Consider the following 14,975-nt stretch of genomic DNA (forward strand, 5'->3'; position numbering starts at 1 on the left):
ACCGGCTCGCTCTCTAAACGTAAGTCAATTTTACTGGAATTAAACTTTGGTAGAAACTTACCAGCTTGCCTGTCATTACCGGCGTACCACCAGCGTCTTAAAGTCTGACAGCCTTGTGAAAACGATAGATAACGACCGAACAGTGCATTAATAATTGGCCAGTTAACCAATCAAAATGAGGACGTCTCCTTCCCAGACGCATCACCTTTTAAAAGTGTTTCCTTAACTCCTATACTAGTCTGACCTCTTACTTTTAACTTTCACTTTCCTTTGACTTGCGTTGCTCTCTCGCCCATTCGCTGCGTCAAGTGGGAGGCACGTACACGAGTTTTCGTAGGCGCGGCGTCCGCGCTGTCACTGGCCCGACTTGAGCCCGGCATGCTTTGCGCGAAGCTGTGCACTGTTCTTGGAGTCATCTCGTTGATTTGATTGTGCGCAGTCGTTGAGCGCGCGGTTCTCTCTTCCCAGCCGTCTTAAAGCCTGGAACGAGTCCTCCCCTCTCTAGCCAGTGGGGCAGCGATGTAAACTCGCCCTGGCACTGCCACTAGTCATCAGCTGCCCCTGTCTTTTCGTGGGCCGTATGAGCCTGGATTGCCCAGCGTGGTACGTGGGCTGATTCAGGAGAATGGCCACCGGCTTCTCGTTCGGGGCCGGTACAGCCACCGCCACCCTGGGGGGCACTACAGGTGGAGGAGGCTTCGCATTCGGAGCTGCGGCGCCGAGGTATGGAAATTCGTTGAGTCTGTCATATTTACCTGTCTTTCGAAGTTAGATAACCCGAGGCTGTTCAGCACCAGTGCTGAAGTCCTCGCTCCTTTTAATATGTACCCCCGCCCTTGTTGTAGCCCCATCTTCGAGAATTGCAGTGCATGGGTAGACGGGTTTTTATTAAACTGTAACCTGAAACTTGTGTCCGGTAGGTTCGTCAGTGTGATTATTCGGAATTTCAAAAATGATGGTTCTTTGTCATTTGCTCTCCCCTTTCCTCTATGTACATTTTGATCGTTGAGTATCCATGAAACACCAAGTGACCACATTTAACACGATTCCCTCATTGGCTTAGAGTTTAATAGTGTTAAAATGTTGTGTTCTTTTTTTTTTAAACGTTAGATATAAAACAAGTGATTTTGAAGAAAAAATATTGAATGTGTTTGCAATTTTTTTGCATGAGGAAAAAATTTGGGTGGGTCTTTCAAAGGGTTGTTGCCGATGTGCAATTAGGCGTGGCTTTAACACACTCAAGTTGAAAACCTATGTTTAACATAGTGTGCCCCCCCCCCCCCCCCCCCCCCCCCCGGTATTTTGCTCTGTCACTGCATCTATATATATATATATATATATATTACAAAAAGTAACAGTACACAAGCCAGGGCTATTGGTTTTGTCAGTGGTTGTTAGTTGCACAGTGGCGGCTGACACAGTTAAAGACGGGTGGAAGGGGGCGCATCGGGAACTGCACAGCGGGGAGATTAATAAGAAAAAAAAGACTTACCTGGTGCTGCCAGCTTCCTCGTGCTCCTCTGCTTAAGCAGTCCCAGGAATAGTATCGCAGACTCCCCAACCATTCCCAGCGCTGCTCGCAAGCATGAGCGCAGCATAGAGATTGGCCTGAGCGGGCTCGATTACCGCTCGCCCAGGCACCGTCTGTGTTGTTTTTCCATCCTGACTGTGCAATGCAGCTGGGGTGGAGAAATCTAAGAGTGCTTGTCAGTTTAGTCGGCCTATGGCGGCCAGCCAAACTTGTATACACACTAAAAAAAGTGCACCTACTACTCCCCCTCCCATAGCCCGACCCAGCCCTCCCTGCATGCGCTGGCTAAGCCAGTAGCTGAAAAATAAAAATATTAACAACATACTGTTTTCTTTTCCAGCTGCTGGCTTTGAGCCACTGGAGCGACACTCCTCTGCCATTGCGGAGGAGGAGCTGCTGTAGTGCATATGATATATAAGTAATGACTACGGCTTCATTGTATATAACATTGAAAATGCTTCAGTTCTAAAATATGAGACTGCAACAACTTTAAAGAGTCTCTTTGAAGTTGCATCAAAAGCAGTGAAGGGTGTAATGACTGCCGATTTAAGATTTCTTTTTTTCATCCTGTGCGGGAGGGTGAAAATGGAGAGCCCGATAGGGACCCATCTCACCACTTGCCTTTTAGAACTGCCAGTGCTGAGCACCGTCAGGACCTGGCTCACTTAAAGCCCTGTCTGAAGGTGACACTGTATCTTCTGAATATTTATCTTGAGTTAGCAGGAGAGGCACCTTTTTTGTATATACACTCCCATCTGGGCGTCTTTGTTCCTGAACTCTGTTAGCAGTTTCTCTAAGCCCCTACTGTCGCCCCTGAACCAGTGTCATCAGTCCCTTTTAGGTCAAATATATATAATATTTGACTTTTGATGACCAAATCCCCCCTCCCCCCCCAAATAATTACTGGAATCCGGAGACCCCCAATGAGTCATTATTGGAAACCGGAGACCAAGTATTCATCAAACTAATATGATCCCGACTGTCTGATATACCTCAGAAAAAAAGAATTGTCCTGAAATATTAATTTTTAGGTTGAGCCTTGGCAGCGCTGCTCTGCGAGGCATGCTGTATTGGGGTATGAATTTGAAGCCTGCCCACTCCCCGGCCATTTTTTTTCCCTTGGCTTGTCATCGTCTTTCGTAAACGCTGTCTGATATATTAATAAGCTTGTAAGTCCCTCCTTAGTACGTGCTTCTGAATTCAACGGCACGTGGCTGTGACCACTGCCTCTGGAATGGTGATTGTTTAATTACAGAATCCAGTAGGCAACTAACTAAATCTATTGAAATGTACAGAATATCCTTTTAGTATACTTGCTTGAAGAACTGTTTTTAGATGAGTTTTAGGTTTACTACAATGACCAAATTCTTCTTTGTAGTGGAAAAGAACACTGAATAACAGTCTACACTGTGGACACCAGAGATCGCAATTCAAATTGTTTTTGAGTTAGTTATTGCAGAGTTTTTTGTAAGTTATGTTGTTGTATTTTACGAGTAAGTGAGAAAAGGTATTCATGGATGTCTGTGCTGACTACTTCCTTCAATTTACACTGCAGATAGCTACAATGGGAAATGTTATGAACTAATCAAATTATTTTTTTTAAAGTCACATGGCAATCGCTCACCCAGCACGCAAGGAGGCCGCAGCAACGCGATTTTGAGAAAATATATTTACCATAATATAAGTTTATTACAGTTAGAAATATATCAATGTTTAAAATATTTTAGATTATCGCTTGCTCTCATATACACTTTAAAGTTATTTAGATATAGTTTTGAGACATCAAAAAACAAACACACTGTCATCGTTTATGACATATACCTTAAATGAAAGGCATAACTGATTTCAACTGCATTAGGAGCGTGTTTACAGCAATCAATAAATGGTTGACCGGCCGTGTTTAAGAGTGCGTCGTACTGCGCTATGAAGCCCTGCTGGGTGGAGTCGATGCTACATAAGATATTACATAAATAAATATAAGGGGGCTGTTAACTTTGTTATTCTGTTCAGAGGTGGGGGTCTGTCCTTTAACTGAAGACCCAATAAGAGATGGCAGCTGACACTTGTTTGAAGAGGCAACCCCTTTTACTGGACCTATTTACCTCTTATCACAAGAGCCGGTCCCGCTGTCCCCAAACTAACCCCCCCCATCCACCTTTTCAGATCTCTTATCCGTCGCCAGCGGCCTCCTCCCATGTGAGAGACATTAAACCTCTGTTTGCACAGTCGGGCTGAGTGACTGGCGTCAAAGGATGGCTGGTTATACAGGGGCTCGTTCACAGGGCCTCGGCACCCGCTTTAAAGAGAAGTGAGGCAAACACGCCTGCATCCAGCCAGCTGAACGTTGTTAGTCACTGCGTGCCGAGCCGGAGGCAGCCGGTGCACTACAGAGTAACACTTTTGGCTCGCGTGCGCATGATGTAAAGCATCGCGGCCATGCTAGAGTCTGGACAGGTCAGGCAAAAAGTGCGAATGCAGGCAGCCAATCGTATGAAAAGAAAGCATTTACAAATGCAATAGGACTCGTATTTACGTGAGTCCTATTGCATTGTAACAAAAATGCGGGCTCCGTAGAAGGCAGGAAGGCAGGAACCGGAGTGGGTGGGGGTCAGAGAAGTCACAGACTTTGGTAGGGAACAGGGGAACCCAGGGGAGTAAAAGAGTTGCTGAAGTAAAGGGGCTGATAGCCATGGAAGGATAATACCGTTGTGCAGTAAGGAGGCGGGACTAATATGCCGGCAACCAATGAGAATGTAGCATTTCAGATTTGAGCCAATTAAAAGCATGGGTAGAAAGTGGGCCGAGCTTTCCCCACAATACTGTATAAAGCATCTGTCGCTGAGACAGCGCATGTGCTGCCTAGGCGAAAAATGAGGGAATGGCATACCCGGTGTGACGTAACACGTATGACGTAACACGTGGCCTGGCAGCATTGGGAGGCCCTCCTGTGCCAGTCTCAACAGGACTGGACATATGAGCTTGGGGATGCCAGTGGCCTGGACACTTCGCCAGACACTGGGTTTGTCTCCCCTCCAACCGTGGCTACGGAGGAGGGGGCTGCCTACAGTGTAGTGTTGACACGGGTTGCCAAGGCATTGGGCCTAGAGCTCCCCGTCGCTGCCGTGAGGACTAACCTCCTCACTGAGGTCCTTAAACCGCAGGCAAGCTCCACTGCTGCCGTTTAATGAGGCCTTGTGTGACGTTCTTTTGGGCACTTGGTGCAAGCCCGCTACAGGTCGGCCTGTAGATAGGAACGTGGCTAGATGCTACCTCCTGTCTCCGGGCGACCCTTGCTTTTTGTCCACCCACCCCACTCCCGAGAGCCTGGTTATCCAGGCCTCTACTTCCCAGACCGCATTCCCGACGGCTCCGCCCGATCGGGAATCCAAGAGGTACGAACAAATCGGTAAGAAGTTGTTCTCGTCCCTGAGTTTGGGACTGCGGTCAGTCAATACCGCATGCCTCTTGGGCCGCTACATCCACACTTTGTGGGACACGGTCGCGGACGTGCTGCCACAATGTCCGGAGGAGGCCCGGACTAAACTCGCCCAAGCCCTTGTGGAGGGTCGAGATGCGGCACGCTATTCTATCCGATGTGGGCTGGATACCACGGACTCACTGGGCAGAGCGATGGCAACGACGGTGGCGGTTCGACGCCACGCCTGGTTGAGGACCGCCAACTTTTCTGCTGATGTCCAGGCCACCCTTCTGGACATGCCGTTTGCTGGCCGTCGCCTCTTTGGCGACCAGGCAGACTATGCGCTTGAGCGTTTTAAGGACTCCAGGACTACGGCCAAGTCCTTGGGCCTCTCGGCCCCACGCCAGCAAACGGGTGCCTTTCGCTCCTTACGTGGCCAAGGAAGGGGCGCCCCCACACGTGCTGCCAGCCACGCACCTCAGCCTAATACACAGTGCGGTGGCGGCCGTGGGAACGGCGTTCGGGGACAACGGCGAGACCAGTCCACACCTCCCCCTGCAGCATCTGCCTCAAAACCCTCCTAGTCCGTGCTTTCAGGCCCATGTGACTCCAGTGGGGAGGGCAGGGTTCGCCATCACCACTTCCACTGGCGCACTATCACGTCGGACATGTGGGTGCTGCAAATCCTCCGATGGGGCTATTCCATCCCCTTCGAGGCGACCCCTCCAGCCATGCCACCGCAATACCACCGCGTGTCGGGGGATCACTTGCAACTTCTGCAAGAGGAAGTTACGGCCCTCTTGGCCAAGGGGGCCATCGAGCACGTTCCTGGGCCAGAAGTAGGGTGTGGTTGTTACTCCCACTACTTTCTGATACCCAAGAAGGGCAAAGGGGGCCTACGCCCTATCTTGCACCTACGGAACGTCAACGGCTTCCTCCGGAAGGAGAAGTTCAAGATGCTGACATTGGCTCAGGTCTCAGCTGCCCTAGACCCTGGAGATTGGATGGTAGCGTTGGACTTGCAGGACGCTTATTTTCACATCCCCGTCCTGCCGGCCCACCGGTGTTACCTGCGGTTCACGGTAGGCCACGAGCACTTATCCAAAAAGTGCATGCCAGACACATTTTAAATAGGCTCTTCGAGTGGATGGAAGATTCCCAGGTACTATCTAAATACCAGGCAGGGTTCAGAGTAAAAGTCAGCACAATAGACCAGGTCTTTAGATTTACATGTATTGTTTGGAAATACATCAATATCAGGAAGGGCAGTCTGTATGTGGCTTGTATGGACTTGAGGGCTGCGTTTGACCTTGTCCCTCGCACACTTTTATGGGAAACATTATCAAGTATAGGGGTCCCTGGTGAACTACTTACAGAAATAATTAGACTCCGCACAGGAAATTACGCCAAAGTAAGATGGGGGAAGGGAGGGGAGGTAACACAGGCCATACCGGTGAGACGGGGCGTACGCCAAGGTTGCGTTTTGGCACCCACGCTCTTCTCACTCTATGTTGATGATATTCCCACGTATTTGGGGAACTGTGCACACGACTCCCCAAAACTTGGGCGTGAATTGATTTCAGCACTACTTTTTGCTGATGACACCATCCTCATTTCACAGACCCCAAAGGGACTCCAAAACTTGGTGAATTCCTTCTATAGTTGTTGTGTGGATAAGGGACTGGAAATTAACTCATCGAAAACGAAATACATGTCCATAAACCCTCAAAAAACCTTTAGGAAAAATCTGGCCTTAAACAATCAAAAACTAGATTGTGTGGGGAGCTTTAATTATTTGGGAATCATGCTGGATAGCAAGCTATCCTGGAAGGGGCAGCTTGAAAAGAGCAGGATAGCTTTTCGCCAAAATTCAATGCCTGTTCTAAAAGTACATGGTGGCAGTCAATCTAACGCCATCACTCCAGCACTGGAAGTATTTAAAGCAAAGGCCCAATCAGCCGGACTTTATGGGGCTGAGATTTGGGGGCCATCCTGTAAAAAGAACTTTGAACGGGATGAAAATAATTTTCATACGGAGACTGTTAAAAATTCCGTCTAGAACCCCCCTAGTTCCTGTGTTTTTGGATGTTGCCATTAAACGTACAGACCATCAAGCTATTTTAAGGCCCCTACTGTATTGGATCAAGATATGGACCACCCCTGAGTTGGTTCACGATAGACGTGGCCTGACAGAAATCATGCAGATTGATGGGTACAAAAACATTGCCTGGCTAAATCATATTTCTCTCTGGGCAAACAGACTAGGGTTATCCCACTATTGGGATGAGCCCCTGAGTCTGACACCTGCTTGTAAAAAGTTTTTAAAGTCTGCATTTTGGTCTTACATCAGCAACTCATTACTACATAGTTCATCCACTGGTTCACTAACCCAGAAGTTTCTAACCTTTAAAGATACTGTTTCCTTTGAACCCTTTATGGATGAGATCGGACCACCGATAGCAAAAACTTTATTCTTGCAGTTTAGATACGGGGTCCTACAGATAAATGCAAACACATCCAGGTGGGGGGGAAACACGGGCACTGACCTATGTACTTCTTGTACGCAGAAGGCGAAAGAGGATGACGTCCATCTACTCTTCTTTTGCCCGTCATACAAGCTGCCCAGGGTTCGCTGGATTAGACCTCTATGCAGGAACATGGGTGTTAGGTCATGCAATGAAGCCGAACGTATACTGAGGTCAAATACCTCACAGGTGGTGGTGTTCTGTACATCTAGGTTTTTATATAACGTTTTCCTGATCAGAAAGAAGGCTGGGCTAAAATTATAGTGCAATTGATCTGATTTCATTGACTTTTGCTCTGTATATATTCATTGTTGTGTAATATGTTTTAATTACTGGCTTTTAGACACATTTTTATTATATTTATGAAAGTAGCTCGTATGTTTTAGGGCATAATTTACAAAGCTGATAAATTGTATATTGATTCTGCCCCAAATTTTTGTAATCGGCCTATGGAGATAATAGTTTGTAATGTTTTACTTTGTGCTTTTATGGCTCAAGATAGCCGAAATAAAGTTGCAACAAACACAAGCACTTTCAGTTTACCGTGCTCCCCTTTGACCTTACCAGCGCCCCACGGGTGTTCACGAAAGTGATGGCGGTGGTCGCAGCTCATCTGCGCAGGTTAGGGATTTCAGTCTTCCCCCTACCTCGACGACTAGTTGTTGAAGGCGGGCTCGCCCCAGACAGTCGTCAGCCACCTCCAGACTACGGCCGACCTGCTGGGGTTCTCCATCAATGTGCCGAAGTCACACCAGTGTCCCTCTCAGAAGCTCCTCTTCATTGGAGCGGTTCTGGACTCGGCGCAGTTTCGGGTTTATCCTCCCGAACAGCGGGTTCGGGTTATTCAGGCTCTGATTCCGATCTTTCAGCCTTTATCCCGAGTCTCGGTCAGGTTGACGCTGTGGCTTCTGGGGCTGACTCAGCCGTTGGTGCATGATGGATCACGAATGGCGTCTGAACTCGGACGTGGCGCAAGGTCTCTTTCAGCAGTGGGGAGAGCCTTGGTTAGATCTATTCGCCACAGAAGAGCAAGCGCAATGTCATCAGTTCTGCGCGTTGGAATTTCCAAGGTGGCACTTGCTCGGAGATGCTTTTTGTCGCAAGTGGGGTTGCGGTCTTTTGTACGCCTTTCTACCTATACCACTTCTGCCCAGAGTGCTGAAGAAGATCAGGCGCGACCGGGCCCAGGTTATCCTTGTGGCTCAGGACTGGGCACGAAGATATTGGAATCCAGAGCTACTCAGCATGTCTGTCGATTTCCCCTGATTCGTCTGCCTCTTCGGGAGGACCTTCTGTCGCAGCAGCAGGGGACGGTCCTCCACCCGAACCTGTCCAGTCTCCACCTACAGGCTTGGAGATTGAGCGGCGACAGTTGAGGCCATTTGACTTGCCTCCTGAAGTCTGTAATGTCATTCTGGCAGCCAGGCGTCCCTCCACAAAGTCGGTATATGCCTGCAGGTGGAACAGATTTGTAGCATGGTGCACAGCAAAGGCTGTGGATCCGCTCTCTGCCCCCCTTTCTGAGGTTCTCCTCTTCCTTCTTTCTCTTGCCCAGCAGGGCTCTGCTCTGGGCACTATCAAGGGCTACCTTCTGCCCTTTCAGCCTTCTTAAGGCTACCTGATCAGCCATCTTTGTTCAAGTCCCCAATTGTAAATAGGTTTTTGAAGGGCATCACGCACGTTTCCTCCTGATCCATTCGTGATGCCTCAGTGGGACTTGAACCTTGTACTTACTTATCTGATGTGCCCTCCCTTTGAGCCACTTTATAACTGTCCTCTCCGTCTTCTTACTCTAAAGACTGCTTTCCTGGTTGCCATCACCTCTGCCAGGAGAGTGAGTGAGCTCCAGGATCTTTCTTCCAAACCTCCTTTCCTTTCTGTCCATCTGGACAAGGTTGTGTTGCTGTAAGACCCTCTTTCCTGCCCAAAGTAGTCACAGCCTTTCACATCGGGCAGTCCATTACCATGCCCACCTTCTTTCCGCCTCCGCATCCCTCGAAAGAGGAAGAGAGGCTCCACCGTCTGGACCCAAAACGTGCGCTCTTACTATCTGGATCGCACACACCAGTACCGGGTGGATGACCAACTCTTTGTTGGTTACGTGGGCGCTAAGAGAGGACGGGCGGTGCTCAAGCAGACCATCTCTCGGTGGATCGTATTGTGCATCCAAGCGTGTTACTCTTTGGCTAAAAAGGAACCCCCTGTTGGGCTGAGGGCCCACTCCACTCGGGCCACGGCGACTACTACTGCCCTGGGCCGAGGAGTCCCCTTGCAGGACATTTGTCAAGCAGCTACGTGGGCCTCGCTGCACACATTCGCAAGACACTACTGCCTGGACAGCCAAGTCCGGAGGGATGGCTTCTTTGGCCGTTCCGTCCTCCAGGACTTTCTGGTGTGATTATTGGTTTGCAGACCCACCACCGGGGTTGGTATTGCTGGGGTATCTATTCTAAGGTAAGGAATCTATCACTAACGTCTTTCAGATGCACAAGTTACTACTTGTGTAACGATATATCTGTAAGAGACATTAGTTAGTGATAGATTCCTTACCGACCCACCCATCCTCCCCGTTCTGCGAACCGATATCTAGGGTTAAGGTCCTCCCCTTTCAGGGCCCTAGTTTCATGGCACCAGTGTTGGTTCTATTATGGCTCTGTGTATCTGGCGCGGAAAAGCTGTGTATCAGAATTGACGTCAGCGCACGAGGGCGGCGTCATTCCGGCGCTAACAATGTCGACGACTGATGCGGATGACGCCTACCGACGCGCAGGGGTATTGCTACGCAAAAGTTTCCGGATCCAGTCCGATGCCTGGGGTTATTCTAAGGTAAGGAATCTATCAGCAACTAATTACAGATATATCGTTACACAAGTAGTAACTTGTGTTGTGTGCAGCTGAGGTCCGGGTACTCCTTGTACGTTTGGGTACTTGGTAGCTTGGATATTAACGCGGTGACCCTGCTGCGTAAGTAGCACCACCCTGAAAGAACCGGGGGCCATGCGGTCTGTTGACTAATTGGCCGATATCGTGGGGCAGCAGCGTATGGATCTTGCACGAATCCCTCACAGCGAGGCCCATCTTTGGGCTTGAAAAGTTGCCAGCTGAACATTTGCGCGACGTGAGGCACTATAAGTCCCATCCAGGGCGTGCATCAATGCAATTAAGGGGGTGGTGCCTCAAGCGCTCTTTCGAAACTGCCAAATCCTCTGAAGAGAAGTGGGGACACTTCGAAACGCGTCAGGCATCCAGGGCAGTTTGAACATTGAAAGGAACCGTTGTGCTGGAGGCGTGCTTACCATTTAAGGCTCCTTGTGTGCAGCTGAGTTCCGGATGCTCCTTGTACGTTTGTGTACTTGGTAGCTTGGATATATATATAGAGATGTAGAGATGTAGATATTCTTCAGAACCTCCACCACAGCGGCGAAATGAAGAGACGGACCCCACGACTTCAGGCAAGGTAAGATCTATTTTAACCTTTCACGGGCGACGCGTTTCGTGCATCAAAGTGCTCTTGTTCACACACCGAGCACCGCGTCAGCTCTTTTTTTTTTTTTTTTACTTTTTAGCCAAAAGACATATTAGCCTATTGGCACTTTGTATAATAGAGGTGTTAGATTTGTTATTTTTACTGCTTGAATGCAGATTCCTTATAAAAAACGACACATACAAACGACTTTTTACAGCATAAATGCTGATTTGTGATATTGGTACCAGTGACCACAATTAAAAAATGTATTTACAAATAATTAACAATCTAAATACAAATTACAAGTTACAGGAACATTTCTATATTTCTAACTGCATAAATACACAGTTAAAGGCAGCACTATTTATTGTGGAGCCACCCTCCTAATCGAAATATCCCACCCGATATACTAGATAAAAATTGTAACAATTCCCAATAAATTCATGCGAAAAATGTTACCAGCATTGCTTTCCATACATTATTACTGAAAGCAACCGTTTAGATCACCGTTATTTTAGATAATGTCACAAAATCAGTAACACTTCATCGAATCCACATGTGTATGTCGTTACTTCAAGTCCACATCCTGTGACTATATCATAGAAAATGCCTTTTCAAATGAGACTTAACAGCTCGAGATCAATTGCTCTTTTATCAAAGGATCTTGGTTCTTGAAGACGCACCATAAAACAATGGACCTGCTGTCTTTGTTTTGATCCTTGTGGAAAATGCTTCCATGTCCCACGAGGTGTGGTTATCGTGTTATGGGATGCAGCGCTTAGCAGTGCGATGCATAAGGAAGTGAAAGAGACAGGTGCACGCACGGTTAATGTTTTTTTTTAAATTTCTTTTTATTAAATGATAAACATATAAACAGAAAAGAAAAAACAAGAATACAAGGCAGTACAGTCATAAATGTTACATCAATGCGAGGATGGGGACATTCAATTGCGTTACAATCGGCAAATTCACTGGAGAGGCAGGGGAGAAGAAATCCGGAACATGAGAAATGCTTAAATGGATGCGGAGGAAACATCAGGTTGGGAGGGGAGCATTTCAGTCTCTGGTTCTGTGTGGGGGGGAGCACATATCTCACCACGGTACGAGTTCCATTCGTTCGAGATCTTCCCCCATTTACGAGGTCCGCCACGAGCCACGTACACCGTCTTTTCTCTAAACATGCACCAATCCATGTTTTGTTTCCATACCAGAACCGTAGACTGCCTCTGGGCGCCCCATAATTGGGCTATATCCCTCTTGCCAATCATATTGCCCAGGGTTACCCATTGGAGCTGCGCCACGTTGTAATCATTCGGCTCCCACACATTCAATAAGCACCGCCTAGCCTCAGGCACCAACTTCACACCCGTGACCTCACTCATAACCTCATGCACACGAGTCCAATAGCACGCCACCTCTGGACATTCCCAGATTATATGGAGAAAGGTACCCACGAGGCCACAACCACGCCTACACAGCCCATCCAGAGAAAATCCCATGTGCACCAGACGCGGACCGGTAACATAGACCCTGTGAAGAATTTTTAGTTGGACAAATCGAAGGCGCGCCGGGATAGCCACCTCCTTAGGGGAAGACACTGGTCCAAGCCTCTCGGAGGCGACATAGGTCAACCGTGTTATTTATCAACTTTTTATATATTAGCTAAATAGTGCTGTCCGGGACATACCCGTCCAGTAGTCGGTCTTCAAGCGGGGACGCCTCCGGAATATCCACACCCAATGGAAAGGCAGATAAGACCACATGTCGAATCTGCGCGTAACGAAAAAATTCCCTGTCATTCAAATCATACTCTACCTTCAGCTCCTCAAACGTCTTGACCCTACCTTTGGTCCACACATCAGTTACCCTGCAAATTCCAATTACGTCCCACTTATCAAATCCCTTCATTTTCCATAGGGATCCCAATCTCTCAGACGCATATAGCGGGGTCGCTCGAGTCAATTTATCCGTCCAGCCCAGGGCGGCTGTGGCGCGATGCCATACCTGTACCCCTATCCTGGTGGGGCCCGTGAGCGCCCTCCCAGCGGGTCTGTCGTACAGAGCCCTGTTATAGTCCCCGCCGGGTAACAACCACTTATCCATCTCGAACGCAGGATTCGGCGCGAGACCATAAGTACAGTGGTTAATCGCCCCCATCTGAGAGGCCCAATAATACCGACGAATGTCAGGAAGCGCGATTCCGCCATCGTACCACGGGAGTGTCATCTTCGCGAGGGCAATACGGGGATGGCCCCCCCATAGCAATTGCCTCTGTAAACTTTCAACCTCCCGAAAATAGCCAGCAGGCACAGTGTCAAGAGTATTCTGCAATGCATATAAGAACCGGGGCAGCGACATCATCTTGAACAACGCCGCCCGTCCTAGAGGAGATAGAGGGAGCCTATGCCAGGCAGCGACGTCGGACCTGAGGCGTGAAGCGGGGCAACAAGTTACGCTCATAACGGAGCACGGGATCCAAGGTGATAAAGATCCCCAAATACTTGAATCCCTCCCGCACCACCTGTATAGGACATCCACGAGGCAAAAGGGGAGAACATAGATACAGGACTTAGACCAGTTAATGACAAGACCGGAGTTTTTACGGAAAGAGTTCAGGACATCGAACAGAACTATCAACGACTTTCGAGGTGACGTAAGATACAACAGGATATCATCCGCGTACAAGGACATACGGTCCTCGAATTCTGAAGTCCATCGAATGCCCTTCAAAGACGGCTCCCACCTTAGCCAGGCCGCCAGGGGTTCCAAGGCGAGAGCGAAAAAAAGCGGGGACAAGGGGCAGCCTTGGCGTGTCCCTCTGCCAAGGGCAAACGGAGCGGAAACTCGGCCGTTTACAACCACTTGAGCTAAAGGATCAGTATAAAGCAACTTCACCCAGCTAATAAATACGGGGCCGAAACCGAACTTTGCGAGGGCCGCCCAAAGATATGGCCATTCCAACGTATCAAACGCCATTGTGGCGTCCATAAAAACCAAAATGGCCGGCTCACGTAGCGTCCCCGCCCTCGTGAGGGCGCCGTGCAGGCGACGGAGGTTCAATGCCGTGTTGCGGTGTGGTATAAAGCCGGATTGATCGGGGTGGACCAAGTCACCGATAACAGTTATTAGTCGATTAGCCAGCAATTTGGCCAGGATCTTAGGCTCGGCATTGAAAAGAGATATGGGCCGATAAGAGGCGCAGCGACCGCGCGGCCTCCCCTCCTTATGTATTACAACAATAGAAGCCAGTCTTTGATCAGGAGGGAGGGAACCAGTTTCCAGCGATTCCAAAAACATCGACCTAAGATAAGGGGCTATCGTATCCGGGCGAAGCTTATAGAGCTTAATGGGGAGTCCATTCGGGCCCGTGGCCTTCCCCGACCGAACCGCGCGGATAGCAGTCTCCACCTCTTCGACAGTAGGTGTGGCAGCAAGGAGCTCTCTGTCCGACAAACAGGGCAACGCGATATCCCGCAAAAGTAGCCAAGAGTCCTGCTCTGGTCTATTTGACACAGGGGAATAGACATCCCGGAAATACCCCGCAAAACACTCCACAATCTCAGTCGGGCCAGTTATTCTCGCTCCACTCGCACTTTCAATCTCCGGAACCACACGACTAGCACACTCCTTCTTATCCAACCATGCGAGTAATTTCCCCGCTTTGTCACCCACATCATACAGACGACCTTGCTGCTCCCTGCTCATTACTTTTGCAGTATCAGTAACCAGTGCTTTATAATAGAGTTGCTTGAGACCAAGGAGGTGCAGCTTTTCTTGGGTAACCCCCGAATCCAATTCCCCTTCCAGAGCAGTTATTTCATTTTCAATGCGAACAGCCTCCTGTTTAAGTTTCTTGACATTGCTGACTAAGGAAAGGGCCTGGCCCCGAATGACGGTTTTGTACGCTTCCCAAAGTGAGACAGAGGAAGACACTGAGCCCACATTCTCCGCAAAGTAATGATCTAGCGCCTTAATCAGTTCCGCCCTCACCTTAGGGTCCCGGAGGTAACAGGGGTTAATCGGAGCCACTCGACC

General features: G+C 48.9%; 2 protein-coding genes across 4 annotated transcripts in view; one reads left to right on the top strand and one right to left on the bottom strand.

Annotated features, from left to right (window-relative positions):
• Nucleotides 1-198, bottom strand: part of MTMR6 (myotubularin related protein 6) — a 544,203-nt gene extending 544,005 nt beyond the window's left edge. For both annotated transcript variants that reach the window (XM_078657106.1, XM_078657107.1), the window contains exon 1: nt 62-198. The gene's annotated coding sequence lies outside the window, so the exon portion shown is untranslated. The remainder of the gene's footprint in view (nt 1-61) is intronic.
• A 161-nt stretch (nt 199-359) lies between these two features.
• NUP58 (nucleoporin 58) overlaps nt 360-14,975 on the top strand; it is a 429,593-nt gene continuing 414,977 nt past the window's right edge. Inside the window, exon 1 of one of the 2 annotated variants that reach the window (XM_078657110.1) lies at nt 360-723. In XM_078657110.1, coding sequence (XP_078513236.1) covers nt 626-723 — 98 coding nt within the window. In that variant the 5' untranslated portion in view covers nt 360-625. The remainder of the gene's footprint in view (nt 724-14,975) is intronic. The other variant, XM_078657109.1, reaches the window with a different exon arrangement.

This window comes from Lissotriton helveticus, chromosome 8 (assembly GCF_964261635.1).
Source record: "Lissotriton helveticus chromosome 8, aLisHel1.1, whole genome shotgun sequence".
Classification (NCBI taxonomy): domain Eukaryota; kingdom Metazoa; phylum Chordata; class Amphibia; order Caudata; family Salamandridae; genus Lissotriton; species Lissotriton helveticus.